This window comes from Colossoma macropomum, unplaced genomic scaffold (genome assembly GCF_904425465.1).
Source record: "Colossoma macropomum unplaced genomic scaffold, Colossoma_macropomum, whole genome shotgun sequence".
Lineage (NCBI taxonomy): Eukaryota > Metazoa > Chordata > Actinopteri > Characiformes > Serrasalmidae > Colossoma > Colossoma macropomum.
Genome location: NW_023494794.1, coordinates 30479896 through 30507395, shown reverse-complemented (window position 1 = coordinate 30507395; position 27500 = coordinate 30479896). Strand labels below are relative to the sequence as shown.

Here is a 27500-nt window from a genome sequence, read left to right as displayed (position 1 = left end):
TGAAGTTCTCAGTCATTCTGGCGGGAAATACTTTGAACTGTGAGGAGGACTTTAAAACACATCTGAATGAAAAGTTCCTCCTGGAGGAGACGTCAGTGGAGGAGAGTGACGTTATTCTGCTGTTCTGTCCGATCGTTAGACGAGGTGGATCTGATATTGAAGCAGCGCTGCAGAGACTTACAGCTGTATCAGGTTCTGTAATCAGTAACACTAACATCTCTTTTCTATTGGAGTTTCTGGGTGACTCTGTTTATAATCTGTCTTTTGATTGGTGATATTAATTTTCATGTTGATAGTTACAAATGATGTTAGACCATGGACTTTATACTCGTCAGCATTTATGTAACGTGTTACTTCTCTGATCCACGATTGGGACACGCCCAGATTTAATCATCACACAGAGTCTCAATGCAAATGAGTATCATGGACACTGGAGGCTCAGTTTAATCATTTAATGTTTTAGAAATATCAGTCTCCCATAATATTTCTCTCCATACATGACACAGTAATTATTATTTACATCAAGCAAACATCTGCCTAAAATTTAGTTGCCCCTAAAAAATCAAGGTCAAGAACAGTTCCTTGGAGAAAAGAGCAAGAACACCTTAAAGACACTGTCAGACAGGCAGAAGAAAAAGTCAGGTAGGCATCCTGAGGTTTTGAAGGAGGGTTCCTGTTTCTGTGTGTAGATCAGTTCAATTCAAGATTGATTATATAGTGACAAAAACAGCCAAACGAAAATAGTCTCACACTGTATGTACATTTAGGGGTAAAGACAGAACAACAACCAATCAGGTTGTGTGTTACCTGTGTGTTACCCCACTCACAACAACAGCAACAGCAACATGGTAGTGTAGTGGTGCAGGACGTCTGACGAAAATGATGACCATCAAATTCAAACCTTTTTCACATTTCTTGAGGTATTTCTGACATTATTAGGTGTTATTAGCTGGAAAGGCTGGAACGTTGAGCAGTTGCTGCTTCAGTACACTAGGTGGAGCTGTGCACCTTTTACTCTCTAGAAGTCTAGCCATTCACTCACAACAGCACAAACCAGCGGGACAGTTAGCAGAGTTAGCTAGCGTTAGCAATCTGCAGTATGGAGAGTAAAACACTCCCAAATCTGGAACTAGAAGACTGAACTCACACATCTGCTGCAGCAGCTTTATTCTCTTTTTATATTCTTATTCTTACTTTCAAAGACTGTTTATTATTTTATGTTTACTAAGGTTTAGTGAACTGTCTTCAGTCTTATTGACATGATGTCTCTTTATTGTTTTAGACTCCAAGCCTGCTGTTCTAGTGGTTCTCCATCACACATTTGACCCAGACCAGACTGGACCAGACAGCAGCAGAGCAGTAACCAGAGAGAAAACTCTCACTGTGGACTGTCTGTTCTACGAGGATAGAGGACTCCTGAGATGCCGGAGGAACCAGGAAGCTCTGGATAAAGTTACAGAGTGGATAAAATCTCTGGTATTTGATCCTTCAGTTAGATTTATGTCTATGCATCTGATTCAGAAACACAGTTTCATTATGTATTTACAGTGTGAATCCCCCCCTGGTATTCTCTCTCTCCATAGCGCCGCTGATGCTTCAGTGTCAGTAAATGTTTGTTTATCAACTGTTCTCCTGTAAAGTCTCTGTTCTAGTGCGGTTCTGCGCTCTTCCTCACAGTAACTGAGATCTTCCTCGTCTCCTCTTCTGTAAAGTCTCTGTTCTAGTGCGGTTCTGCGCTCTTCCTCACAGTAACTGAGATCTTCCTCGTCTCCTCTTCTGTAGAGTCTCTGTTCTAGTGCGGTTCTGCACTCTTCCTCACAGTAACTGAGATCTTCCTCGTCTCCTCTTCTGTAAAGTCTCTGTTCTAGTGCGGTTCTGCGCTCTTCCTCACATTAACTGAGATCTTCCTCGTCTCCTCTTCTGTAGAGTCTCTGTTCTAGTGCGGTTCTGCGCTCTTCCTCACAGTAACTGAGATCTTCCTCGTCTCCTCTTCTGTAGAGTCTCTGTTCTAGTGCGGTTCTGCGCTCTTCCTCACAGTAACTGAGATCTTCCTCGTCTCCTCTTCTGTAGAGTCTCTGTTCTAGTGCGGTTCTGCGCTCTTCCTCACATTAACTGAGATTTTGAGACATTCAGGGGGTCTAAGAGGTTAATTATAGGGTCCCAGACCCCTGTATTTCATACTGTGTGTATCTCTGAATCAGCAGATGTGATAAGCAATATACAGTTGTGTATATTTAGGTTAATATAAATAATAATAATAATAATAATAATAATAATCATCATCATCATCATCAGGGCTGTTGCTTGGTGCAATCAGTACTCATGTCTTCTTTCTCCAAACAATTTCTTCATCATGACTTTTGTTCTGGTAGCTCACAGCTGCCCCCCCAACAGTTTCTTTATATATATATATATATATATATATATATATATATATATATATATATAAAAATACTTAATAATACTTAATCAAAATTTAATAGATGTCCATCAGTGTGGACATGTATAATTTTTTAGCTAAATTAAATGGACTGCTTTTTAAGATCATTGAAATCGGCCTATTAAAAGGCTAACTCGTGATGTGCGGCTCTGTGGGTGGGTCATTTCTGGCTCAGTGTCCCTCCAACAGCCTTACTGGATTAGCAGAAATACGTACGCAGGTTTTCTGATCCTGGATGGTTTGTGAGATGTTGAGTTCATAGGTACATTAGATGGGTTTTGTGTAAGTGAACTCACTCCAGCCCAACCCACCCCGCAAGACCACCCTAATAATAATAATAATAATAATAATAATAGTAATGGCCTTTACAGTGTTGTATCACACACTGTTTCATACTTACAGCTGATCTTCTGTTTCTCTTTAGACAAGAAGCCCAAACAGACCACAGCCCTGTAAGCACAGCTGCTTATTATATTACTGACTATTCTGTTTTATTCACATCAGTGAAAATAATGATTACGTCTTTATAGCTGATTAAACAGTGCAGTAGTTCATTTTAATGAGATTCAAATGAAATGAACTCATCTGTTTTTTCATTCATCCTCCTGCATCTCTTCAGTCTCAGCTGCCAAAGATAAAAAGATCCAGGTGAGTCTTTCAGCTGCTGATCTTACAGCACTGAAACCTTAGAGCTCTGAATACTGTAAAAACATCAGGATCTGACATGAACTTTAACCCTGAAACCACAAAAATAAACTCTTTATTAAAAACAAATGATGTTTTGTGTTACAAAAACAGGGGGGTTCAGTGTTAAACCTCATCAATAACTCTGATCAGTTCTCAGATGGAGGAAATGAGCAGCTCAGAGAGTTTTACTGGAGTTTTACTGGAGTTTGAGTCACTCACATAATATCACTTAATATTAAAATATAAATTATATAAATATATAAAATATAAATATAAATAAAATATAAAGTATATATAAATTTCCATTTATTCCTTTACTTATTTGATTGTTTATTTTTATTTGATTTAATATATTTTTCTTAGTGGCATCTAACTTTTTATAATGATAAGTGTTTAGAATTAATTATTCTTCAACTGGATTTGCTTCAGTTAGTTTTATATTAACTTAGGGTTCTTTAAGATGTTAAGGAACTTTAACATGTTTCAGTTATGACATTATATATAAAGCTATCTAAAAATAGTAATGAAAAAATAGTAGCAATAGTATTAGTAGTAATATTGATAAAATATAATAATTTTTATTTATATAACTTATGTAATGTGATAAAATAATTATATTTCGTAGTTTTTAAAAGTGTAACAAACACATTATCATTATTATTATTAGTAGTAGTTGTATTAAGTGAAGTGATGACATCAGTTTATTCTCTATGAAGACAGTGATGCTCTCCACCATCACAGCTGCTCTTAAAGGGAGGGAGAGGAGCTGATCTGATTGGCTGCAGCACACCTAACCACGCCTATGGATAATGTATTTACTTGGACTCCGCCCCTTTACAGAGTCTGGAGGGTTATGATAAAATTATATGTGCCCCATCCACACAAACCAGCGCAGAGAGTTTACACCTTATTATTGTGCTTACAAATAGAAAACAGAGCCCAGACAGTAAAACTGTGTGTTTCTCTAAAAGGTCTCTGTAGGTTGGGGATTGTCTCAGATCTGAAGATGGTGAGGATGGAGGATCCTGAGTTTGGGGAAAGCAAAGCTGGAAACCCCATCCAGGTCAGAGAGGAGAACCAGCCTGGAACATCTACAGCACCACAGCAGACAGAGAGAGAACAGAAGGGGGTTGATGGAGAAACTGGGACAGACGCCTACGACTGGACTACAATCCAACATGTGCACAACAGGTTTAAACACAGAGATCAACAACCTAAAGAAAACATTCCTGAATCAGAAAGAAAACAAGATCTGGAAGAAAGTAAGAGGCTCTACCAGGAGCAGATGTGTATCTGGACGATACCCATGGAAGCAAGAGAGGACCAAAATATAAAGACCGATTCAAGTCCTAAAAACCAGCCAGGTGGTCAGGATACTATACTGCCAGGTGGTCAGAAAAATGTACAGCCAAAGGGTCAGGATAAAATACAGACAGATAATGTACAGCCAGGTGGTCAAAAATGTGAACACCCATATGGTCAGGAAAATGGAGAGGTCAGTTTATGGGCTGAGAAGCAGGTGGAGGGTCAGGAAGATGAGGTAATCAGTTCAGACACCATCAATCGTGAGAAGAGTGAGGGAAATGATACGGTCAACACTGAGAGTCCAGGAACCTTCTTCCAGATGAGGCTGGGAAGGGATCAGCTGTGGTGAAGCTGCAACCCTGTTTCCAAAAAAGTTGGGACACTGCAAAATGTAAATAAAAACAGAATGCAGTGATGTGCAAATCATTTAAACACAGTATTTAATTAAAAACCATACAAAGACAACATATCAAATGCAGAAACTGAGAATTTTTTTTCACAAAAGTTGGGCTGGGGGCAACAAAAGGCTGGTAAAGTTGTGAAATGCTAAAAAACATCTGGTGGAACATTTAGCAACTAATTATTTGGCAACAGGTCAGTAACATGATTGGGTATAAAAGAGCGTCTCAGAGAGGCGGAGTCTTTCAGAAGTAAAGATGCAGAGGAACAGTCAAATAGTGCAACAATTCAAGAATAACATTTCTCAAATTAATAGCAAAGAACTTCTGCTGTTCATCGTCTACGGTACATAATGTCATTAAAAGACTCAGAGAATGTGGAGAAATCTCTGTATGTGAGGGACGAGGCCAAAAGCAGTATTAGCTGGCCGTGATCTTTGGGCCCTCAGACAGTACTGCATTAAAAACAGACATGATTCTGGAAATCACTGCATGGGCTCAGAAACACTTCTGAAAACACTGTCTGTGAAATCAGTTCATCACTGCATCCACAAATGCAAGTTAAAACTCTAAAACACAAAGAGAAAAACATATATAAACAGGATCCAGAGATACTGCCACCTTCTCTGGGCCTGAGCTCATTTGAAATGGACTGAGTCAAAGTGGAAAAGTGTCCTGTGGTCCAACGAATCAACATTTGAAATTCTTTTTGGAAATCATGGACACTGTGTCCTCCGGGCTAAAGACCCCTCAGCTTGTTATCAGTGCATAATTAAAAAGCCAGTATTCATGATAGTTTAGGGGGGCATTTGTGCACATGGCATGATGTGACATATTCAGGTTTTAGAGCAACATATGCTGCCATCCAGATGACGTCTTTTTCAGGGAAGGCCTTGATTATTTCAGCAAGACAATGTAAAACCACATTCTGCATGTATTACAGCAGCATTGCTCCATAGTAAAAGAGTCCAGACCTGTCACCACTGAAAACATTTGGAGGGTTATGAAATGAAAAATATGAGAAAAGAGATGCTGAACTGTTGAGCAGCTAAAATCCTGTATCAAACAAGAGCAGGAAAACATTTCACTTTAAGAACTACAGCAGTCGTCCCAACTTTTTTGTGTTATGTTTTAAAACAATAATAAAATTTCTCAGTTTCAACATTTGATATGTTGTCTTTGTACAATTTTATTAAATCTAAGGTTTAAATGATTTGTACATCTTTGTATTCTGTTTTTATTAACATTTTGCACAGCATCCCAAATTTTTTGGAAATGAGGTTGTTTTCTGCACAGCATGTTGTGACTGTATGTCTCCTTCAGCTCACATTCAGTAACAGTGAACATCATCTGCAGGTTGTATATCTTTAACCTGCTCAGAGAAAATAAAGTGAAATTAGCCTGTAAAATGAAAATGAGGCCGAAAAAGTAACAAATTTGAGGATCCACCAAAGTAAAGTATGTAAATGTTTGAATGGTAATCTAAGATGATCGTCCTGCTGGACATGTGGTTGTTTATGTAAATATTTAGATGATAACCAGATATTATAAGTATGTAAGATGTCTGATATGTAGGACTACAGCTCCCGTTTACTCCAGGGAAGAGAACTGCTGCAAAGAGATGACGGTAAAGTGTTTGTAACCAGCAGCGTATCTAGTATCATACATGGGTAAATGTGAAAAATCATAATGACCCCATTTGTAATAAATGGATTACAGTGAATAACATGAGTGTAATTTGCTTGTTTACTTGTTATTGTTATGTCTCAAACATGTCATACCCGCCCCCCCCCGCCCCTTACATCTAACGCTAATATAAATGTTTACGTTAGGCTGCCTATTAAAATCATGTCGTATTCAGCTGTTTGACCACCACACTGACCAAATAAAAAGGATAAATAGATTCCAGATAAAACTCATCATTTTAGACATTTTTAAATTGAATCACTTTGATGTTTTAGTAATTGAATAATGAATATATGAAGTTGTAGGTTTCCGTGGTGATGAGCTGCATTAAGAATAAACAGATGTGTGTTGATGAAGAGAGCTGGTGAGGGATGTTGGTCAGAAACTACGTAGTTCTGTACAGCTGCGTCAGTTTCAATATGAGGGGTCCAATAAAGATTCCAAATCTGCCAAAACATGCCAAATCTGTTTTGTTATAATCCTCAGACACAGACTATTCTAGGCTGGATCGACTGCTCTCAGTAGCTTTTATAACTGATCGTGGTAATTAGCCGTCCAGACCAGCAGGAAAGTATTCAGTCTGTACCTGATGTTAAAAACCGAGTTTAGTGCGAAAAACACAATCAGACACATCAGCAAATCCATCACTGTGTGAATCACTTCTAATATTAATACACACAAATATAAAATAAACCCTGCCAAACAGTAAGAAGGACCATTCCACCTTAAATGGTGCAGCAGTCACTTTCTGGTGGAACAGGAAAATTCGAACAAGAAGCTGGTGAGGTTGGTGTAAGAAGCTGCTAACATTAATCTATGATGAATATCTACACGGATTAAGGAATGCTGTAATTTACCGCTACAAAGCTTTAACCATCACTGTAAATAAATAACTACTACATAAAGTTAAGATCCTGAATAGACTATTAAATGAAATGAGCTTCATATAAACCAGAGGAAAAACAATCACATCAACAGGTTCTCTGGGCCTCATTAACCACACGGCCACATCTACACAAACACCACACAGACAACACACATCACACAGACATGAGTGTGGATCACTGCGTTCCCTCCGTTATATAATCCTGTCCCTCTTTCTGAGAGTGATATTCCTGAAATAGTGTAATTCTGGACAGTGTCTTTATTAAACTGCCGCTCTGTAATGGTACTGAATGCAGTCCAGCAGCGATGTTGACCGGCCCAAAATGGTGGCGCCATAGACGTGCCTGACTGGACCCAACGTGACATCTAGGTATGTGTATGTTATGATCTACACTGTTAGTAATAAAGGTTCTGTTCAGGTACATTTTTCCTTCATCAAGGTACAAACAGTGTAAATGTTCCCTCAAAGCTCCAACAGTGGTTCTAAGGTCTGATTGTGAACCTTAAATCAGTTTTTCCAGGTGAAAAGTTCGTATTTGTACCTTTTCATAACCGAATGTTTTAAACAGAACAGTAAAATAAAAGCCTGGAGACGAGACGGGGTGTGTGGAGTCAGTACAGCTTAGAACATATCATTCATTCCTTAACTACACTCTTAGCAAAAAGGGTTCTATATAGTACCAAAATATTTGGTTTGTAACAATAGTGGAACTCTTTTTGGTGCTATACAGAACCATATATAGAACATTTACATGATGCAGAGAACCATTTAATCATGCAGAGGGTTATTTGAGTGTTCATGGTTCCATATAGGATTGTTGTCTTTACTAAAGAACCCTTGAAGAACCATCTTTTTTAAGAGTGTAAAGTTACTTTTTATTCTGAGAGTGTATATTTGAACTAGCCGAGCCCAAAATGGCAAAACATTAGGCATTAAGATGGCTCTTCAAGGGTTCTTTATTAAAGACAATGGTTCTATATAGAACCATGAACACTCAAAAAAGTATTTGCATGCTTAAATGTATCTTATTTAGTACCAAAAAGTGTTTTTCTGTTGGTGCGATATCAAGCTTGTAACTATAGCAGAACCATATTTGGTGCTATATAGAAAAAAATTCAAAAAGGTTCTATATAGAACCATATACAACACTCCATCAGTCTGAAGAACCATTTCTCTGTGTTGTACTTTAGTGTGTAAATGTTCAGACAGGCTCAGAAAGAAGAGTCAGTATTGATCCACTCAGCACTGACGGCTTCACACAGCTGAAAAACACTGCTGAGCTGGTTTGAGTTTAATGTGAGACCAAGTTTCACTATAGGGTTTAAGTCTGGACTCTGACCAGCCAGAACCAGCAGAAACAACCATTATATTTTGGGCTTGGACCTTTTTTTTTGTATGTGATGTTTTGCAACCACTGACTGCCCATAGCAGTACCACCACAGACCACTAGAGGGCCTCATTCTACAGATCGAGAACCTCTGTTCTAGAGAAAAAGCTAAAACTCTGAACTTCACAAACAGAAGAACCTTAATCTAAACATTGGGCCACACCTGCAGTTACAGACCGTATATAACATGATGCTCCACTGGACTGTAGATGTAAACTGTGTATGAAATCAGTGTTAATCTGCCCCAGAGATAATCTGGATTAAGTAAACTTATCTTTTAAAAGATGTTTTTTCAAGGGTTCTTTAATAAAGAAAATGGTTCTATGTAGAACCATGAACACTCAAAGAACCCTTTGAATGATTAAAGGGTTCTGTGCATCATGAAAGGGTTCTTCAACAGTTCTATATAGAACCTTTTTGAAAGGGGTTCTAAATAGCACTAAAAGGCTTCTGTTATTGTTAATATCAAGACTGAACTCTTTCTGGTGCTATGTAGAACCCTTTTCAAGAGGGTTCTGTGTAGAACCATCTACAGCACATTCTCTATCAATTTGAAGAACCACTTCATGATGCAATGATCACTTCAATCATGCAAAGGTTTTTTCTTGAGTGTTCTTGGTTCTATATAGAACCATTTTCCTTACTAAAGAACCCTTGAAGAACCTCCTTTCTTAAGTGTGTGGTTTAATTATGAGTTATAAAGAGAGGTGCTAATCCTGCACTGTCGGTTCTGATAGTTCAGGAAATAAATGGGTTCTGTTCATTAGACTGGAATCTAAATGTTCTCCTCAGTTACAGAACAGATGAGAACTCCATTAGATCCAGCCTCAAACTCCTCCATCCCAAGATGAGACTCACTGAGAGCTGGAATCCTGTTAGTCTTCGAGGCTTCAGAACTGAAGATCTGAATGGTTTAAAGCTCTGATCTGTGACTCATTAACATAAATAATACAGGAGCCTTTTAAACAATAATATAAACAGATTTTAAACATTTATTCACACTTTACATTCCAACAAACTGTACAGCAGAACATTAATGAGGGATCATAACACAGAGGCCTGAAGCAGCTGACTCAGTAAAACTACAGTTCATACATCATCTGATGTGACCTGAGTGAACAGCAGCAGACCGTCGCTGACCAAAACAACCTCCATTTTTATTTTTATCTTCTACATCGTTTGAGCTCAGCAGCTGCTCTTTACATCCTGTGAAAGATTCTTGATGAAGGGATCAATAGAAACGCTCCAAAACTGCTTGGAATAAAATCTAGTAATCTAAGTAAACACTTTATTTGGAGCGGTCCTTTATAGATGATTAATAAACTCTTAACAGATTATCGGTAACAGTCAACAAGATATCAGTGCGGTATCAGTAGTGAAGCATCTGAATACACTGAAGTAAATATCCTGTAGATGCTCTGTAGATACATTACTTACATTAAGTAGATGTGTTGTTAATATGTTGCTTCCATTACTCAGAACCTAACCCTCATCCTGGCCCTAATCCTAACCCTAACCTCAACCCAAAACCTAATCCTAACCCTCACCTTGGCCCTAATCCTAACCCTAACCTCAACCCAAAACCTAATCCTAACCCTCACCTTGGCCCTAATCCTAACCCTAATATGTGTTTGTCATGTTACTGAGAGTCTGTTGAGTGTTGTTTAATCTTAAAGGACCCTCAGAATAAAGTATCACCTAAACTCTCTTTACATTAAAGGTGCAGTAAGCGATTTGAATCCAGTACACTGTTTGTCAAAATCAGTGAAATCTCCTCACGGTCAACAAAGTTTCTTAGACTGAATGACACAACACTATTCCAGCCAATCAGCAACAGTGGTGCTTGTGCTCGTGCACAGGACAGGGGGAAGGGGCGGGACTTGAAGCTGCTCCATGCATTGTCATAAGGAGAGATGGAGAGAAACAGCCAAAGAGGAGAAGATCTGAAGAACAAAGATTGAGGTGAGGGAGTTTCAGCGGCGGAGAATTCCGAGAGCTGAAGGCATGAAAACGGATGAGGAGGCTGCTCTGACAGGTGGGTTACTAACTTACTTTGAGTTCAAATACCAACAATCTTCCTCCAGAATCGCTTACTGTACCTTTAACGTACATTAGCTGTGATGAACGTCTCTGCCCTCTTCTGTAAAGTGACTGTTTCAGAGATGGTTGTTCTTCTCTGGACAGTGATGAAGAGATGATGTTTGGTTGTAAAGGCCTTTAATCGTGTCTCTGTTCATTTTACTGCAGTTTACTGTTCAGTCCTGCTAGTTCTCTCACTCTCTTCTCATTAAAGCTAACAATCGGATATTTCATCTTTAGCTATCAGAATATCCCTGAAAACATTTACCCCATGACTCCGCCCCCTGCCCCCTCCCCTGTATAAACTGTCCTTGTTGGGTTTTTGTGTCTTTGTGAGGTTTTTCCAGCTTGTTAACCTGTTTTTTCCTGTTTTTGGCTCCAGCACTCAGGATCACGAGGATCATCTCCAAAACAGTGATTCCTCTTCATCCACTGAGCTTTAAAGCCCCCCAAACCCCCCAGAACTGAACAACAAACACGGCTCAGTATTAATGTAGGACAGAGTTCAGCTCCTCTGTTTTCACAGCTTTTCACCACAAACTCTTGTAGTTTATTAGGTGCAATTTTTTCTTCTTAGACCGACTTTCAAAAAACCTTCTTCCTGTTGCCACAGCGATGCGGTCAGTGTTACAGGAAGTGGAAACTGGCTTTCAACAAGGTCAGTCAAATGATTATAAATTGGCAGGAACTGTTCAGTTCTGTAAAAATGTCACTGTTGGAATGAAACCTGTTCTCTCTGACTTCACTGCCCAGTTTAAAACACCAGCTGCTCTGTACAAGTTGGAATTTCACGATGAGCAACAGAATAAAATCCAGTTAAATCCAGTTACACTAACTTACACTGAGGCAGTGTTTTGTTGCTCTTTTGGAGATGCGAGGTTTAGTTCCAACAGTGATGGTTTGTTTCTGCAGTGAAGCGTTTAATTAATAATTTATAAATCCTACTTATTTCACATTAAATACCTCAGCGTTTCCCTGTGAGGTCAAAGTTTAGTCCACTAACTATCCTGAGAGTGAACACACACTGCTGAAGATGTAGCTGCTTTCTTGGTCGTGGATTAAAGTCTAGTCTCGGTCTAAACTGCAGCAGCAACTGTGATTCACCTTTAAAATCCTGTTTAGTCTGGATTCAAGTTTAGGGGCAGATTTACAAACACAAAATAAGATCACGGCCTCATTTGCATATTCATTTAAACTCGCATAGATTATTCTAATGAAGCAAACGTGTATTTTCCGCGCTAACATGGCTGATGTGGTTGCTGCTCTGAGACGCTCTTCCTCTGAAACACTTTCTGCAGGTAAGAAGAGTCAGCTGTAGTTTTTATTCTGTTCCTGGCAGCGTTGGGTTCCCATCTTTCACTTCTTCAAACTTAGAATTATTATGATTGACAAAATAAACAATTACTTATTTATGTTGAGAGAATGAGTTACTGAATTTCAGGGTGCACCAAAATTTCAACTGCAGAAAATTCATCTGTTTGACCATTTTAGACTGAAAATCTGAAAAAAAGGCCAAAAGACCCTCAAAATCCAAAAGCAGTCTTCAAATAACCTTAATGATAATGAAAATGAACACGACTAAAAATACTGTTTTCTTTTGTGCTGGTCAGAACAGACATGTCTGATCAGCAGATCAACAGTGAAAATATCACAGTTGCTACAAGAGACATCAGACACCAGAGTCCAATCTCTGTTCAGCTCTGTGGAGCATCAAGACTCCCAAGAAGCTCTCCACTGCAGATCTGATAGAACCTGGAAACATGACTGAAGTGACAGCATACACTCTTAAAAAAGATGGTTCTTCAAAGGTTCTTTAGTAAAGCGGATGGTTGTATGTAGAACAATGAACACTCAAAGAACCATAGATGGTTCTCTGTATGGTGAAATGGTTCTTTCAATTGATGGAGAATATGCTGTATATGATTCTATATGGCACTAAAAAGGGTTTTTCTAACCTTTTTTGGTGCTAGATAGAACACTTTTCAAAAAGGTTCTATACAGAACCATCTACAGCACATTCTCCATCAACCTGAAGAACACTTTGATGATGCAAAGAACCATTCAATCATGCATAGGGTTCTTGGAGTGTTCATGGTTCTGTATAGAACCATTTTCCTTATTAAAACTTAAAGAACCATGTTTTTAAAGAGTGTAGCCTCACTGTGTCTAATGGACACTGAGACGTGTAGAATCTGCTTTTCAGAGATGCAGCTCACTCTTTAACACTCTGAGCTAAACAGGTTAGCCTGGTCAGCGTTTCTGCTCAGCTGGAGTAAAAACTGAAGAAGTGAAATATTATAAATTTGTTTGCTTAAAGCTGATATTTTCTTTCAAATATTTGAGTCTAATGTGAGGTTAGTTAATAAAGACAGACGCTGGCTGAGTGCTGGGCGTTTCTGGCCTCCATGCTTTTAAAACCAATCAAGCTTCCTGTCTGCCTGCTCTCACTTCCACACGCCCACCACTGACCGGCTGACCGAGCGACGCTGAGCGATTTTATCACCGGCGGTGTTCACACTGAGTCACAGTGTGATGACCTGCTGCTCTCTGCTGTCTGTGATCGTTTTATTACGTTATTTATCTAAACTGTGTTTATTTACGGTGGGTTTGTTCACTTTATCAGTAATATAATTTTCCTTAATAACCTGTTTAGAACAAAAGCTAAAAAGGCAAAGAAAACATCATTTATGTTCAGTGCATCTCTACTGAAACTGAAATGAAACTTTCTCCAAGATTAATAACTCAAACTCAAAAACAGGTCATTATTTTAAGATAAATGTCAAGTTTTTTTAACATAAAATGTCAAAAAATGCCAGAAACTAAGTAGGAATATAGCAAATAAGAATGATTTTGCACCTGTGTTCATTACCTTTAAAGTTCTCTGCTAAACAGGCCACGCCCACCGACCTGTCATTGGTGAGTGGCACCTGGTTTAGTAAATCTGCCCCTAAACTGCCCCTTTTTCATCTCCTATTACAAAATACGTCTGATCTTATCTCTCAAACCTACGGAATTCGTAAACTATAGCTGTACATTAGAAACTCGCTCAGTCTTTAGCCACACAGTCTGCGCTGGACTAAAGGGCACTCGTGTCCTATGAGATGTGTCCAGCGTCCTGGTTGCCCTCTGCTTTTTGAGGAGATGGTGCTGCTGCTTCCTGAGCTTCTTCATCAGCTACAGTCTCGGTCGTGGGGCAGTCGGCTGGTGTGTTACCGCCTTCACCATCAGAGGGCGCCGCTATCACCGCCCCCTGCTGATCAGGAATTTGAGACTTAGACTTGAGGAACCCAACCTAGGTGAGAGTCCAATAAATGCATCAACCAGTCAATCAGTCAGTCTCCAGGTAACCTAAACATCAGATGATTCAGCCAGAAATCACACTTTCCAAAGTTTCTCTCCTCAAACGTGCTCAGTGTCTGAAGTGCTGCTGCAGCTTTAGCCCAGGAGCTCTAAATGGAGGCTAATGTAGCTAACAAGGAATGGAACAAACCTTGTATCTCTAAAATTATAACTTTACAGAAGAAGGAAAAAACATACTTTACTACTAAAATCAAAAGCCACGTTTACATGCAGCCTGATAATCCGTCAATAATCCAACTAATATCTGAGTTGGAATAGAATACGTCCATGTAAACACCTCGATCGGAATAGTCTAGTCTGATTGAGTCCATTCAGAATACAGTGTCTATCTGATTGATCCAGGCGGGTAATCCTGTAAATAATCCGTTAAATAGAAGAATAATATCCGTGTAAACGCCTGTATCTGATTACATTCCCTATCGGAAAGTTTAAGTCCGTTCTGATCATGTTCGTCGCGTCATAGTGAAAGTTTATACCGTTCAACATGGCGGAGCAGAAACTGGTCTGCAGAGGAGACGAAGTTTATGCTCTGATCTTTAAAACACTCACCTTGTACAGCAGGTAGAAGATTACGGCCATGGCTAATAAACCAAAGAAGATGGACAGAGAGGCAATCAGAACCGTCTGAGCCTGTGATGGAGACTCCACCTCCGTCACTATCTACACAGGAGAGAGAGAGAGAGAGAGACAGAGAGAGAGAGATATAGAGAGACAGAGAGAGAGAGAGAGAGACAGAGACAGACAGAGAGACAGAGAGAGAGAGAGATAGAGAGAGAGAGAGAGAGAGATAGACAGAGAGAGAGATAGAGAGACAGAGAGAGAGAGAGATAAAGAGACAGAGAGCTGTGTGACTGTAGATCATTGAGGCTGGTTTGTGTGCTGTATTAACTGTGTAATAGCTGTGTAATAAATGCTGAATAATAACGTTGTGTTGTGTGTTAAGTCTCACCGAGAGCTGCAGAGCTTCTTCATTCAGAAACTGAGTGTAATGATGTTCATCAAACAACACGAATCCCCAACTCACTACAGCTACCTGCACTCCACTCACCTGTACAGGAGGAAAAAACACACGTCACACCTGCAGTCAGAGATACAGCAGCACTACACAGTGCAGCACCTTCAGCAGCGCCAGATCACAGCACATTTAAATAGTAAACAACTCAGATATTTAGCCCCGCCCACTCTGCATACAGCAGTTTAGCCCCACCATTCAACTACAGCAGTTTAGCTCCACCATTCAGCTACAGCAGTTTAGCTCCACCATTCAGCTACAGCAGTTTAGCCCCACCCATTCAGCCTACAACAGTTTAGCCCCACCCATTCAGCCTACAACAGTTTAGCCCCACCCATTCAGCCTACAATAGTTTAGCCCCACCATTCAGCTACAGCAGTTTAGCCCCACCCATTCAGCCTACAATAGTTTAGCCCCACCATTCAGCTACAGCAGTTTAGCCCCACCCATTCAGCCTACAATAGTTTAGCCCCACCATTCAGCTACAGCAGTTTAGCCCCACCCATTCAGCCTACAACAGTTTAGCCCCACCCATTCAGCTACAGCAGTTTAGCCCCACCCATTCAGCCTACAATAGTTTAGCCCCACCATTCAGCCTACAACAGTTTAGCCCCACCCATTCAGCTACAGCAGTTTAGCCCCACCATTCAGCTACAACAGTTTAGCCCCACCCATTCAGCTACAGCAGTTTAGCCCCACCATTCAGCTACAGCAGTTTAGCCCCACCCATTCAGCCTACAACAGTTTAGCCCCACCCATTCAGCTACAGCAGTTTAGCCCCACCATTCAGCTACAGCAGTTTAGCCCCACCCATTCAGCCTACAACAGTTTAGCCCCACCCATTCAGCTACAGCAGTTTAGCCCCACCATTCAGCTACAACAGTTTAGCCCCACCATTCAGCTACAGCAGTTTAGCCCCACCCATTCAGCTACAGCAGTTTAGCCCCACCATTCAGCTACAGCAGTTTAGCCCCACCCATTCAGCCTACAACAGTTTAGCCCCACCCATTCAGCTACAGCAGTTTAGCCCCACCATTCAGCTACAACAGTTTAGCCCCACCATTCAGCTACAGCAGTTTAGCCCCACCCATTCAGCCTACAACAGTTTAGCCCCACCCATTCAGCCTACAACAGTTTAGCCCCACCCATTCAGCCTACAACAGTTTATCCCCACCATTCAGCTACAGCAGTTTAGCCCCACCCATTCAGCCTACAACAGTTTAGCCCCACCCATTCAGCCTACAACAGTTTAGCCCCACCATTCAGCTACAGCAGTTTAGCTCCACCATTCAGCTACAGCAGTTTAGCCCCACCATTCAGCTACAACAGTTTAGCCCCACCATTCAGCTACAGCAGTTTAGCCCCACCATTCAGCTACAGCAGTTTAGCCCCACCCATTCAGCCTACAACAGTTTAGCCCCACCCATTCAGCTACAGCAGTTTAGCCCCACCCATTCAGCCTACAATAGTTTAGCCCCACCATTCAGCCTACAACAGTTTAGCCCCACCCATTCAGCTACAGCAGTTTAGCCCCACCATTCAGCTACAACAGTTTAGCCCCACCATTCAGCCTACAACAGTTTAGCCCCACCCATTCAACTACAGCAGTTTAGCCCCACCATTCAGCTACAGCAGTTTAGCCCCACCCATTCAGCTACAGCAGTTTAGCCCCACCATTCAGCTACAGCAGTTTAGCCCCACCCATTCAGCCTACAATAGTTTAGCCCCACCATTCAGCTACAGCAGTTTAGCCCCACCCATTCAGCCTACAACAGTTTAGCCCCACCCATTCAGCTACAGCAGTTTAGCCCCACCATTCAGCCTACAACAGTTTAGCCCCACCCATTCAGCTACAACAGTTTAGCCCCACCATTCAGCTACAGCAGTTTAGCCCCACCCATTCAGCCTACAACAGTTTAGCCCCACCCATTCAGCCTACAGCAGTTTAGCCCCACCCATTCAGCTACAACAGTTTAGCCCCACCATTCAGCCTACAATAGTTTAGCCCCACCATTCAGCCTACAGCAGTTTAGCCCCACCATTCAGCCTACAGCAGTTTAGCCCCACCCATTCAGCTACAGCAGTTTAGCCCCACCCATTCAGCCTACAATAGTTTAGCCCCACCATTCAGCTACAGCAGTTTAGCCCCACCCATTCAGCCTACAACAGTTTAGCCCCACCCATTCAGCTACAGCAGTTTAGCCCCACCATTCAGCCTACAGCAGTTTAGCCCCACCCATTCAGCTACAACAGTTTAGCCCCACCATTCAGCTACAGCAGTTTAGCCCCACCCATTCAGCCTACAACAGTTTAGCCCCACCCATTCAGCCTACAACAGTTTAGCCCCACCATTCAGCTACAGCAGTTTAGCCCCACCCATTCAGCCTACAACAGTTTAGCCCCACCCATTCAGCCTACAACAGTTTAGCCCCACCCATTCAGCCTACAACAGTTTAGCCCCACCATTCAGCTACAGCAGTTTAGCCCCACCCATTCAGCCTACAACAGTTTAGCCCCACCCATTCAGCCTACAACAGTTTAGCCCCACCATTCAGCTACAGCAGTTTAGCCCCACCATTCAGCTACAGCAGTTTAGCCCCACCATTCAGCTACAGCAGTTTAGCCCCACCCATTCAGCTACAGCAGTTTAGCCCCACCATTCAGCTACAGCAGTTTAGCTCCACCATTCAGCTACAGCAGTTTAGCTCCACCATTCAGCTACAGCAGTTTAGCGCCACCATTCAGCTACAGCAGTTTAGCCCCACCCATTCAGCCTACAACAGTTTAGCCCCACCATTCAGCTACAGCAGTTTAGCTCCACCATTCAGCTACAGCAGTTTAGCCCCACCATTCAGCTACAGCAGTTTAGCCCCACCATTCAGCTACAGCAGTTTAGCTCCACCATTCAGCTACAGCAGTTTAGCCCCACCCATTCAGCCTACAACAGTTTAGCCCCACCCATTCAGCCTACAACAGTTTAGCTCCACCGTTCAGCTACAGCAGTTTAGCTCCACCATTCAGCCTACAACAGTTTAGCCCCACCCATTCAGCTACAGCAGTTTAGCCCCACCCATTCAGCCTACAACAGTTTAGCCCCACCCATTCAGCCTACAACAGTTTAGCTCCACCATTCAGCTACAGCAGTTTAGCCCCACCCATTCAGCCTACAACAGTTTAGCCCCACCCATTCAGCCTACAACAGTTTAGCTCCACCGTTCAGCTACAGCAGTTTAGCTCCACCATTCAGCCTACAACAGTTTAGCCCCACCCATTCAGCTACAGCAGTTTAGCCCCACCCATTCAGCTACAGCAGTTTAGCCCCACCCATTCAGCCTACAACAGTTTAGCCCCACCATTCAGCTACAGCAGTTTAGCGCCACCATTCAGCTACAGCAGTTTAGCCCCACCATTCAGCTACAACAGTTTAGCCCCACCATTCAGTCTACAGCAGTTTAGCCCCACCCATTCAGCCTACAACAGTTTAGCCCCACCCATTCAGCCTACAACAGTTTAGCTCCACCGTTCAGCTACAGCAGTTTAGCTCCACCATTCAGCCTACAACAGTTTAGCCCCACCCATTCAGCTACAGCAGTTTAGCCCCACCCATTCAGCCTACAACAGTTTAGCCCCACCCATTCAGCCTACAACAGTTTAGCCCCACCCATTCAGCCTACAACAGTTTAGCCCCATCCATTCAGCTACAGCAGTTTAGCTCCACCATTCAGCTACAGCAGTTTAGCTCCACCCATTCAGCTACAGCAGTTTAGCTCCACCATTCAGCTACAGCAGTTTAGCTCCACCATTCAGCTACAGCAGTTAAGCTCTGCCCATTCTGCCTACAGCAGTGTAGCCCTGACCATTCATCCTGGTTTACTTTTTGAATGAAGAGTACAGGGCAGCCAATCAGAACAGAGCTCATTTGCATATATCAGTCTTAAAGGTACAGTAACACCACCAGCCTGTTTAACTGTAAGGAATAAAGAGAGGCTGGAAAATGATCATGTAGAAATGAATTATGACTGTTTATAACACACAAACAGTAACATATAGACAGTAAAATATAAACATAGAGGATATGTTTGTTATTACATTGCTATAGAAAGATAGAGTGTGCTGCAGGCTGTAGTGTTGCTGAGGGAGGTGATCAGTAAAGTCAGGTGATTTTACCTTCGTCTGACTGGTAATATCACCTCTGAACTGGAAGCTGATTGGCTGGTCGCTGGATAACAGCTGAACGCTGCAGTCAGTCAGTTGGCAACTGGAGCCGTTACAGTACTGTCGGGGTGGTAGGGAGGGACATGAGTCACCACAGCAACACACATCCGAAATCAAGGCAACCAACATCTGAGCAAGAGCGATATGGATTAGTCACCTGAGTGTGGACTGACTGGTTGTTCCTGGGCATCTTTGAAATTGTACACATCACTCCAGAACTGGTCTAGCACACAAACACAGAGCAGAAGAGGAAGTGAGGAAATGAGGGGGGGGTTTGTGGGAACATTGGGTAACATGTACGCCCTGACAGTCATGAGAAATATTACAGCTTCACAGTTTCATCCTGTGACTGGATCAGTCACCTCTAAACTACCACAGTAAACACACACACATTTATCCATATATATACAGATATACACACACACTGACCGGTCACTTCATTAAAACCACCTCCTTGTTTCTACGCTCACTGTCCACTGTATCAGCTCCACTGACCATATATTTCACTCTGTAGTTCTGCAGTTACAGACTGTAGTCCATCTGATTCTCTGCATACTTTGTTACCCTGTTCTTCAGTGGTCAGGACCCCCATGGACCCTCACAGAGCAGGTACTATTTGGGTGGTGGGTCATTCTCAGCACTGCAGTAACACTGTGGTGGTGTGTGTTAGTGTGTGTTGTGCTGGTGCGAGTGGATCAGACACAGCAGTGCTGCTGAAATTTTTAAACACTGTGTCCACTCACTGTCCACTCTATTAGACACTCCTACCTTGTCAGTCCACCTTGTAGATGTAAAGTCAGAGACGATAGCTCATCTGCTGCTGCACAGTTTGTGTTGGTCATCCTCTAGTCCTTCATCAGTGGTCACAGGACGCTGCCCACAGGACGCTGTTGGCTGGATATTTTTGGTTGGTGGACTATTCTCAGTCCAGCAGTGACACTGAGGTGTTTAAAAACTCCAGCAGCACTGCTGTGTCTGATCCACTCAGACCAGCACAACACACACTAACACGCCACCACCACGTCAGTGTTACTGCAGTGCTGAGAATGACCCACCACCCAAATAGTACCTGCTCTGTGAGGGTCCATGGGGGTCCTGACCACTGAAGAACAGGGTAAAAAGGGGCTAACAAAGTATGCAGAGAAACAGATGGACTATAGTCTGTAACTGTAGAACTACAGAGTGAAATATACGGTCAGTGGAGCTGATAAAGTGGACAGTGAGTGTAGAAACAAGGGGGTGGTTTTAATAAAGTGGCCGTCTGGTATATAAATAAATACTGACCTTCCTGTCCTGTGTGAGAACTGAAACAGCAGAACGATTTAAAGCTGCCTTTTACTCACACTTTCATTTTTAGTACGTGTGTATTTTCAACTTCTGAAATATTGATCTATTAACTGGGCCTCGTGATCATGGAATTATAGCTCACAGTTAATTGCATAAAAAATTGCACGTAAAACTGACCGAGTCAGAACTGTTCACAGTGGTGGTGATAGGAACCAGACGTCCACCTCTAAAAGCTCCCTCACAGAAAGTTCCTACATGAAATGGTTATGAATTCACTGCCTGATGACTGAGACACTGTTTTATGATAGTTTAGAGAACTTAAACTCCATTCATGGTGGAGGGATACATGCAGGGCGCTGTGAGGCAAAATAGTCCCCAAAGAAAACTTATTATTTCAGATTTTCCACTATTTTCCATCATCAACATTCCATATAGACTCAGAAGACTCGTGTAGGTTCACTGGTGGTTCTGGATAGTAAATAAAATGTCTATATTTGTGTTGTAGTCATGGCGACCCCTGGTTCCTATCACAACCACTGTAAAGACATCTGAACCATTTCACACCAAACCACTCTGAATCTGTCTGTTTACACCTCACACACTGGATTATGGGGGAATTTGGAAAAACCGGTGGAATCTGAATATCTACTGTCTCAGTGTATACGTTTTCCGCTTTCTGATTGATTATCTTATATAGAAACGCAGTAAAACTTATAGTTTACCGCTGCATTAAAGGTGTTTTGATTCTGCCGGTCACAAAATAACTCTAATAAAGTCTGTTTCTGATCCATGCAGGTGTTCAGTGTTCCAGAAATGTTGATTATACCCATCACACACTCAGAAAAGAGCATGACAATCAAATTTATCACAATGACAGTAACATGTCATCACGTTACCCAGCCGTGATCAGATCTCTGAATGAAAATCTGTTTATTTGAGTTAATTACAGTAGTTCAGTAGTTCAGTAGCTCTGGTTACTGAACTTAATAGTAAATAAAACTCTGAACTCACAACAGCAGGTTGAGGAACATCCCATAAAAACCCAGAGCTCATCTCCAATGGCAACACGAACTGCACACGGACGGGGATGGACAACTCGCCCAGATTCACCAGCTGAGAGAGAGAGAGAGGGGGAGAGAGAGAGAGAGAGGAGAGAGAGAGAGAGAGAGAGAGAAGGACAGAGAGAGAGAGAAGGACAGGGAGATAGAGAGAGACAGAGAAGGACAGAGAGAGGGAGAGAGAGAAGGACAGAGAGAGAGAGAGAGAGAGAGAGAGAGACAGAGAGAGAGACAGAGAGACACAGAGAGAGAGAGAGACAGAGAGAGAGAGAGAGAGACAGAGAGAGAGAGAGAGAGAGACAGAGAGAGAGAGAGAGAGATAAGGACAGAGAGAGAGAGAGAGACAGAGAGAGAGAGAGAGAGGGAGAGAGAGAAGGACAGAGAGAGAGAGAGGGAGAGAGAGAGAGAGAGAGAAGGACAGAGAGAGAGAGAGAGAGACAGAGAGACAGAGAGAGAGACAGAGAGACACAGAGAGAGAGAGAGACAGAGAGAGAGAGAGAAGGATAGAGAGAGAGAGAGAGAGAGAGAGAGTATTATGTCTTGTTGGTGGGATTATCGTCCTTTTCTCGTAGTAAGTGTGCAGATGAAGGTGTTACCTTAAACGTGTGATTGATTAAAGAGCTCTGATCGTAACTGATATACTGTGTGGATCCATCACTGAAAATAAACACAGACATAATATTACAATATTCATACTGCAGCTTCAGAAACTGAATAAACTGCAGCACAAAGCACGTCGAATAATAAGAGACAGATAATTAAGTGTTTAAATATAGATATAAATTAATTAATATTAATATTAATATAAAGCTTTGGCAATACAAGTGTTAATATTTGTCATGCCAATAAAGCAACATTGAATTGAATTGAATTATAATATACTGTATAAATTACTGTATAGCTGACTGAATACAGGCTGTATAAGTGATTAAATAATAGTGCAGTAACTCATTTCCTTACTTTTCCAGCTGAAAGTTGACGAGTTGTTTAACCGGCACGGACACGGCGGCGGTGTTGTCATGGAGACTCCCGTTATTTTCGTTTTTACTGTAATACAAACAGCATTAGCATTTTAGCTCACATCAGACAAAACTAGCTTCATGTTCTAAAACATGAAAAAAACATGAAAAAAGTTCTGGAAATCCTGAAACCGTGTTTAATAAAAGTCCAGCTGAACAGATTTTTTTTATTTTTGAAAGAAAATTGAAAAGAATTCAGTGGTGTGCTTTTATTTTGAAAGTCATCTAGCAATATAACATTGCGTCTGAGATCTGTCCATTTCAGAGATAAATTTCATTCATTTCAGTTGTGATGGCTGCGATTGTGTGAGCGACACTCAGTGTCCAGTTTGAACTTTGACACACAGATTTGTACCAATAGCACAACTGCTTTCCCTGTGCTGACCTCTGAAAGGGCGGGGCTTCATCTATCAGCAGTAGATGGATTAAATGCTAATATTACACAGTGTCTAATCACGTCTCGTTACGTAGCTCTTCCAGACTGGCTCTAAATGAACACATGAACATATCTGACGGTATATTTACTTTAGTGATTTTATTGTTTACGGTCGGTGAGTTTAAAGGAGCAACGTGTCAGATAACGCAACCTGTCAAACTCATCCTCCACACAGTCGCTCCTCCCTCTTCACTCCTCCCCTCCTTACCAGTCTAGAAGAAACGCTGCGAGTTCTGCATCTAAGTTCATCCCTGTACTGACCAAGAGCTGCAGCAGTGGAGAGCAGCGCCAATGCTAACTCTTGTTTTTTTTTTTTTTAATGCTATTTGTGTCACTCCTTTTCTTGCCAGGAGCGGCTACTTCTTTATCCTCTCATGTTGTCATGATGGCAAATTTGATACTACAGTGACTCACTATCGCCTCTTGAGGAATAAAATGGTATCACGAGACAGGACTGGAAAAGGCTAGCTGGTTAGCATGCTAACTTCAGTAGAAATCTCTGCAACACGGTACACAGTCTTTGACTTAACGTCAGCAGTGTTATTTCTGCACATTCTGTTGAAAATTTTTGTTAATTTTGGAATCTTTTGAACTAAACATCTTACAAACTGCCCCTTTAACCCTGCTAGAAAACCAGCAAAACCACCATATGTTATAGCAGACCAGCACTAAACCAGATTACACAAGTTAAGACCAACATGCTGGCCTGTGCTGTTTTTCAGCAGGGATCATCTTGCTAACTGCTAGGTTAGCTGCTTGGCTAACCGCTGCATTGCTTTGCCCCTCTGTGCAGCTCTGTGCTCTTGCAGGTGTGTAATTATCTGCACGTTATCTTTAGTTTTGTGTTTTTGCTGTTTTGGTGCCAAATGCACTAAATGGAGGATTATTTTCACAGAGAAGCTTCCGGTCGAGCTGTGGTCGCACAGTGCAATGCAACTGCACAACTGTAGCGTGACTGCAGCTTTATTCTGAGAACAGAGAAGAGGGTCAGAAACCACAGCGTTCTGTTTGTGATGAACTACTCAAACGAAAATACAGAGGCTTGAAGGCTTCAGCAAGATTTTGGCTTTGGAAGACAAAGATCTTACATTTTTAAATGTCATTTTTAGCCCTTCTTTAAAAACAAATAAATTATTTAATCAAAAAATAGTGTTCATTACTGCTCTGATCATTATGTGAAACAGAAACCTGCTGTTTGGGTCCTGACTGAATAATAGAGTGAATCTGTGGGTTCTGAAGCCTAAGATCAGCAGAGAACCCTATTATATCACTGCTAGACAAAACAGCATAAACCAGTACGGCTGCTCAGCAGAAAAACCAGCAAATGTTGTGCTTTAGATGCTGGTATGCTGATCAACCAGCATGACCATGCTGGGGTGACCTGCTAAACCAGCACCAAACCAGCATAAAGCAGTTTAGATCAGCATAGACCAGCATGGAATTCAAACTGGTCTGTACAGGTTTTTAGTTTTCTGACCTCATGACAGATGCGTTCACGGTCAGTCGGTCACTCAGAGCTGACGGGTCGGACACTCGGAATGTCAGGTTCAACACAGCCTTCAGAGCAAAACAGAAAACAGTGTTACTGATTTCATTTAAAGACAGTTTGTTCAGCCTTGGTGCCATGTTAGCGGTTAGCTGTTAGCGGTTAGCTGTACCTTGGCTTTCTGTCTGAAGATGGCAACGCCGAGTTTGCAGGTAGTTTGCGTGACTTTCATTAGTCCTGTTTCATTAGACACACACCACGCATGGCCACTGGACTCCAGCTGAGAAACAGGAACATTACATTATACATTAAAAATATGTTTTTAATGGTTAATTCCTCTAGAGAGGCTTATTATGATCATTAGGATTCACATCTTTACATTGGAACATTTCACACTTTCTCAGTGTTTACATTAAACAGTGATTTGTGGGACGCTACGTAGCGGCTTAGCTTTGTACCTCACAAATGAGCTTTAACCTACTAGTAGATTGATAGTAGTGGCCAAAAATGTAAAATTAACTAAATAAAACTGCAACAATAACTAATTTCTTTTCATTTCTAATAATATCTAATAATATCTATCTAATATCTGAGTGGATGTTAGCTTGCTGGCTAAGCTAGCGCTCTACTGTCCTCCCTGTTAGAAAAGCTAGCATATGTTTGGATGTGTTTTGTAACGTGTTTTGGATGCTGGTGTGCTGGTCAACCAGCATTACCCAGCCTGGCTTTCATGCTGGTCTGCACTGTTTTTTTTCATCAGGGCTGGTTAGCACTAGACGCTAGCTCTAGCTTATCTGGCAGGCTGCTCCACAGTACAGCACAGGTTTGAAACTGGCTAACTGAAGCTCCAGTGACACAGTGTTTAGAGGATAGACGCTCAACTCAGAGACAGTGACCCTAAGCTGAGGTGTGTGGAGATGTTAGCCTGCTAGCTAAGCTACAAAAATAGCTTGAACAAAAGTACATATAAGTACATGTTTACAAATAACAGCGTGTCATACAGGGTCACAAATCACAGAATCAGTTCTCTTAGAACTGCTGAACAACTCCACACAGTTTTAGGCTTTAGCCATGCAGTTAGCACCATGCTAACTGGTGGGGTAAAAGCTGCTATTCCTTGTTAACAGTTACAGTGCTGCTTGAAAGTTTGTGAACCTCTTATCATTTTGTGAATTTCTCCAAATATTTGGCCTAAAATATGATCTTCATTTAAATCATAATAATCCATAAAGAGAACCTAATAACAACAGGTAAAACAAAAAAGTACAGCTTTTCATTAATTTACTGAACAAAGTGATTTAACATTAAATTTCAGCTGCACAACTCCTGTAACTGTCGATCAGCCCTGCACACTGACTTACGTTAATCTGTAATATTTCAAGATGCAGTATTTTATCTGCTTTAATCATTCTTTGATGACTAACTGGTGTTTTTGAGGTCACTGTCTTGATCCACCTTCTGTTGAGGTTCAGGTCATGGATGGATGCCCTAACATTCTCCTCTAGAATTTCAGCCCCAAACCATAATACTGCCACCACCATGTTTCACAGCTGAGGTTCTTATGCTGGAATGCAGTGTTCCGTTCAAACATACCATTCCTCATTTAAGCCACAAAGATCTATTTTTGCCTTATCTGTCCAAATTGTTTCAGTAGTCTTCTGGGTCATCCAGGTGATTTTTAGGAAACTTAAAACAGGCAGGAATGTTCTTCCTGGAGAGTAGTGGCTTCCTCAATGCTACCATTCCATATGTACTATTGTAGCTCAGTGTTTACCTGATCATGGATTCATGAACACTAACGTTATCCAGTGTAGGAGGAACCTGCAGATCCTTAGATGTTGTTCAGGGGTTCTTTGTGACCTTCCAGAATATTCTACGCCTTAGTCTTGGAGTGATTTCTGTTGGATGACCACTCCAGTGTAGAGTAACAGTGGTGTTGAATTTTGATTTTGGTGATGAAGACTCAGTCTGATGTTTTTATACAGGGTACGGTCAGCCACACTCACACCTGATTGTCCTTCAACTGATTGAAAGTGATCATTCTAGAGGTTCACATACTTCACCAACAGAGACATTTGATGTTGGATCATTTTGTTCAATAAATAGATGAAAAACTATCTAACTGTTTGTGTTATTTGTTTGCTTGGGTTCACTTTATCTATTGTTATGACATAAATGAAGATCTGATCGTCTAGAAGTTCACAAAACCATAAAGTTTTCACAAAAAAACAAAAACTAAAGAAGCAGAGACTCAACATGTCTGATTGACTACATTTGGGTAATTTGGGGGAAACTGACTCTGGCTGAAGTTTTCCATGTAAGGAAAAAGAAAATTAGCTTGTGATTTCAGATAAAAGTCAGGCCACAACCACGAGTTTATACACTGTTCCTGGCCACGAGTTTACACACTGTTCCTGACCACGAGTTTACACACTGTTCCTGACCAAGAGTTTACACACTGTTCCTGACCACGAGTTTACACACACACTCTCTCTGCCTGACCACAAACTTTCACAAACACACTGGCTGATTGCGAAGGGTTCATGCCCACTTCTTCAACTCCATAAACTGGTTTAAACTGGTTCTGACCGTTGTGACCCGGGTGAAGGAGAAGATGGAGGGATGATGAAAGAGAAGCTCCGTGTCAGTTGCGTCCTCTCCGTTATTAATCACCACCACGGAGAGATTCAAGGGAAAATCTTGAATGTTCACCACCATGTCCCTGAGAGACAGAGACAGCAGGACACACGTTTTCATGA

General features: G+C 41.6%; 2 protein-coding genes across 7 annotated transcripts in view; one reads left to right on the top strand and one right to left on the bottom strand.

The window, feature by feature from the left end:
• Positions 1-5114, top strand: part of LOC118814936 — a 28631-nt gene extending 23517 nt beyond the window's left edge. The window contains exons 3-7 of one of the 4 annotated variants that reach the window (XM_036580837.1): positions 1-192; positions 1283-1476; positions 2865-2892; positions 3060-3088; positions 4099-5114. In XM_036580837.1, the coding sequence (XP_036436730.1) occupies positions 1-192; positions 1283-1476; positions 2865-2892; positions 3060-3088; positions 4099-4131 (476 nt within the window). In that variant the 3' untranslated portion in view covers positions 4132-5114. Of the gene's footprint in view, positions 193-1282; positions 1477-2514; positions 2893-3059; positions 3089-4098 lie in introns of those variants that run through there. The other 3 variants (XM_036580838.1, XM_036580836.1, XM_036580835.1) reach the window with 3 other exon arrangements.
• A 7819-nt stretch (positions 5115-12933) lies between these two features.
• The window catches only part of LOC118814903 (integrin alpha-X-like), a 49927-nt gene continuing 35360 nt past the window's right edge, over positions 12934-27500 (bottom strand). Inside the window, exons 20-30 of one of the 3 annotated variants that reach the window (XM_036580776.1) lie at positions 27331-27463; positions 24914-25021; positions 24733-24812; positions 22761-22847; positions 22397-22457; positions 21754-21855; positions 19613-19678; positions 19408-19515; positions 15178-15276; positions 14778-14888; positions 12934-14160 (exon numbers count right to left, since the gene is read on the bottom strand). In XM_036580776.1, the coding sequence (XP_036436669.1) occupies positions 13963-14160; positions 14778-14888; positions 15178-15276; positions 19408-19515; positions 19613-19678; positions 21754-21855; positions 22397-22457; positions 22761-22847; positions 24733-24812; positions 24914-25021; positions 27331-27463 (1153 nt within the window). In that variant the 3' untranslated portion in view covers positions 12934-13962. The remainder of the gene's footprint in view (positions 14161-14777; positions 14889-15177; positions 15277-19407; positions 19516-19612; positions 19679-21753; positions 21856-22396; positions 22458-22760; positions 22848-24732; positions 24813-24913; positions 25022-27330; positions 27464-27500) is intronic. The other 2 variants (XM_036580777.1, XM_036580778.1) reach the window with 2 other exon arrangements.